Source organism: Nannospalax galili, unplaced genomic scaffold (genome assembly GCF_000622305.1).
Source record: "Nannospalax galili isolate Female #2095 unplaced genomic scaffold, S.galili_v1.0 scaffold19226, whole genome shotgun sequence".
NCBI lineage: Eukaryota > Metazoa > Chordata > Mammalia > Rodentia > Spalacidae > Nannospalax > Nannospalax galili.
In genome coordinates, this window is record NW_008355107.1 from 467 (window position 1) to 2,893 (window position 2,427).

General features: G+C 56.1%; 1 protein-coding gene across 1 annotated transcript; it reads left to right on the forward strand.

The window, feature by feature from the left end:
• The first annotated feature begins 239 nt into the window (after positions 1–239).
• On the forward strand, positions 240–2,009 carry Hpdl (4-hydroxyphenylpyruvate dioxygenase like). The gene is given in 2 exon segments (XM_008852119.3): positions 240–1,493; positions 1,496–2,009. Coding segments are annotated over 2 exon segments (1,116 nt in total). The 5' UTR covers positions 240–665; the 3' UTR covers positions 1,784–2,009.
• Positions 2,010–2,427: the final 418 nt, after the last annotated feature.

Here is a 2,427-nt window from a genome sequence, read left to right on the forward strand (position 1 = left end):
AGAAGCAGTTTGGGTTGAGATTGCTCAGATGAACAGAGATATATAAGTTTGGGGAATTTTGGAAAATCTGAAACTTAAAAAAAAATTTAATATTTTTAAATGTTACAGGATCATTAGAACTTGAATGCAAACTCCTGATAGTGATAAGAAAATGTTTAAGAAACTGCTAAGTAATGCCATGACTGTGGAGGGAGCCCTCCAGCTCTTCCCCCGCGTCCTTTGCGCCGAAGTCGCGGGAAGAGTGTGCCTGGCACCAAGTGAAAGTGGCTATTGTGACTTCCCGGGCCCGGAAGCGGTGGCTCAGTGCCCAAGGGCGTGACCTAGTCCAAGGCTGTGGGAAGGGAATGCCCAGAGTCCGCTCCGAGAGAGGGCGTGCTAAAGGCGGAGTCACAGGCTCCACCCCGACCTCCCATAGCTCCCCACCAGGTCCGCGTGCTTTTCATACAATTCCGCCCGGCACCGCGGTGGTCCAGGCGCGGCTTGGGGTGGCGGTGTCACTGCTAGGAGGCTCAAGCCCCCAAGGTATGACTGTGACCTCGGCCTAGAGAAGACCGAAGACCGAGCTCTTCGGGCAGCACTGGACTCTACAGGCTTCCAACTCGGATCCAAAGTCTCGGAGTTCAGAACAAGTGAGCGACCCAGAGACTAGGTCCGGGTGGCCAGCCATGGCTGCGCCCGCCCGCCGTCTGTGCCACATAGCCTTCCACGTGCCGGCCGGACAGCCCCTGGCCCGGGACCTGCACCTACTCTTTGGCTTCCAGCCTCTGGCGGTACGGGAGGCAGGCGGCTGGCGACAGCTGGCCCTGCGCAGCGGAGATGCTGTCTTTTTAGTGAACGAGGGCGCCGGGCCCAGCGAGCCACTGTATGGCCTGGACCCGCATCACTCGGTGCCCAGCGCCACGAGCCTGTGCTTCGATGTGGACGATGCAAGCGCCACCGCGCGAGCGCTGGCGGCTCGGGGCTGCAATGTGCCAGTACCTCCCGTCAGCGTGAGGGATGAGCATGGCGCAGCCATCTACACAGTGGTCAGCTCTCCGGTAGGCAGCCTTAGCCTGACTTTGCTACAGCGTGCTGGCTACAGTGGCCCCTTCCTACCGGGCTTCAAACCCCTGCCCTCCGCACCTGACCCAGGCTGGGTCAGCCACGTAGACCACTTGACCTTGGCCTGCAGCTCCGGCAGCTCCCCTGCACTTAGGCGCTGGTTCCAGGACTGCCTAGGTTTCCAGCACTTGCCGCTGAGCCCAGGTGAGGATCCAGAGACCGGCCTCGAGGTGGCAGCGGGGTCCGGTCGTGGGGGACTGCGGCTCACTGCCCTGCAGACCGCGCCGCACGGCATTGCTCCCAACCTCGTGTTGGCCGAGTCCTTGCCCGGGGCCACCAGGAGACAGGACCAAGTGGAGCGGTTCCTGGCACGCCACAGGGGGCCAGGCTTGCAGCACGTAGGGCTGTACACTCCCAACATCCTTGAAGCTACTGAAGGGATAGCTGAGGCAGAGGAGGCAGGCTCCTAACGCCTCCCAAGTCTTACTACCAGCAGCCTGGCAAAGAGGAGCAGATCCTAGCCGCAGGGTACAAGCCTAGCCTTCTGGATCGACAGGGAATTCTGCTAGATGGTGATAAAGACAAGTTTTTGCTTCAGGTCTTTACCAAATCTCTGTTTGCTGAGGACACCTTCTTCCTGGAGCTGGTTCAGAGACAGGGGGCCAAAGGCTTTGGCCAGGACAACATCAGGGCACTATGGCAGTCCGTGCAAGAGGAAGCTGCCAGGGCCCAGGGAGCCTAAGCCAAGCCAAAGCTGGATGCTGCTACTTGGAGCCCAGGCCTGCAGGCTGGAGCTGACACAGACCCAGAGAACACACCCAGCTAGTGACCTGGCCTTCAGCCCAATCAGTGCCTGCCAGTGCAGGGTTTGCTGATTTCATAAGGGGCAGGAATTTTTTTTTAAATTTCACCATAAAATAATATAAATAGGTGATATAAAGAATAAAGGGATTACATCATAGAACACAGCCAATACTTTTGGAGCTTCTGTGTCCTGTTTCCTTCCTACCCACTCCTCAAATTTTGTGGTTATTACCTTTGCTTTCTGTATTTTCACTACATACAAAATGTACTCCCAAACAAATGATTTAGTATTTGAGGAAAGAGTTTAAGACAAATCCTCTTCTGTGCTGACCTCCCCCTTAGGGAGCAACTGCCACAGGTGAAGACAGACTGTGTTGGTTTAGTCCAACTACCTGCTCTAGGGTGATGCCACTGTCCCAATCAGAGCTGACCTGAGACCCAGAATGGAGGTGTTGGGTGTTAGTCGCTGGCAGGTGCTCTCTGCTGGTGAAGTAAAAAAGCAGTGGTCAGAACACCTACCTGCCCAGGGCTGTCTAGGAGTTTAGCCATTGGAAAGTCAGGAACAAGCAGGACTTTACTACT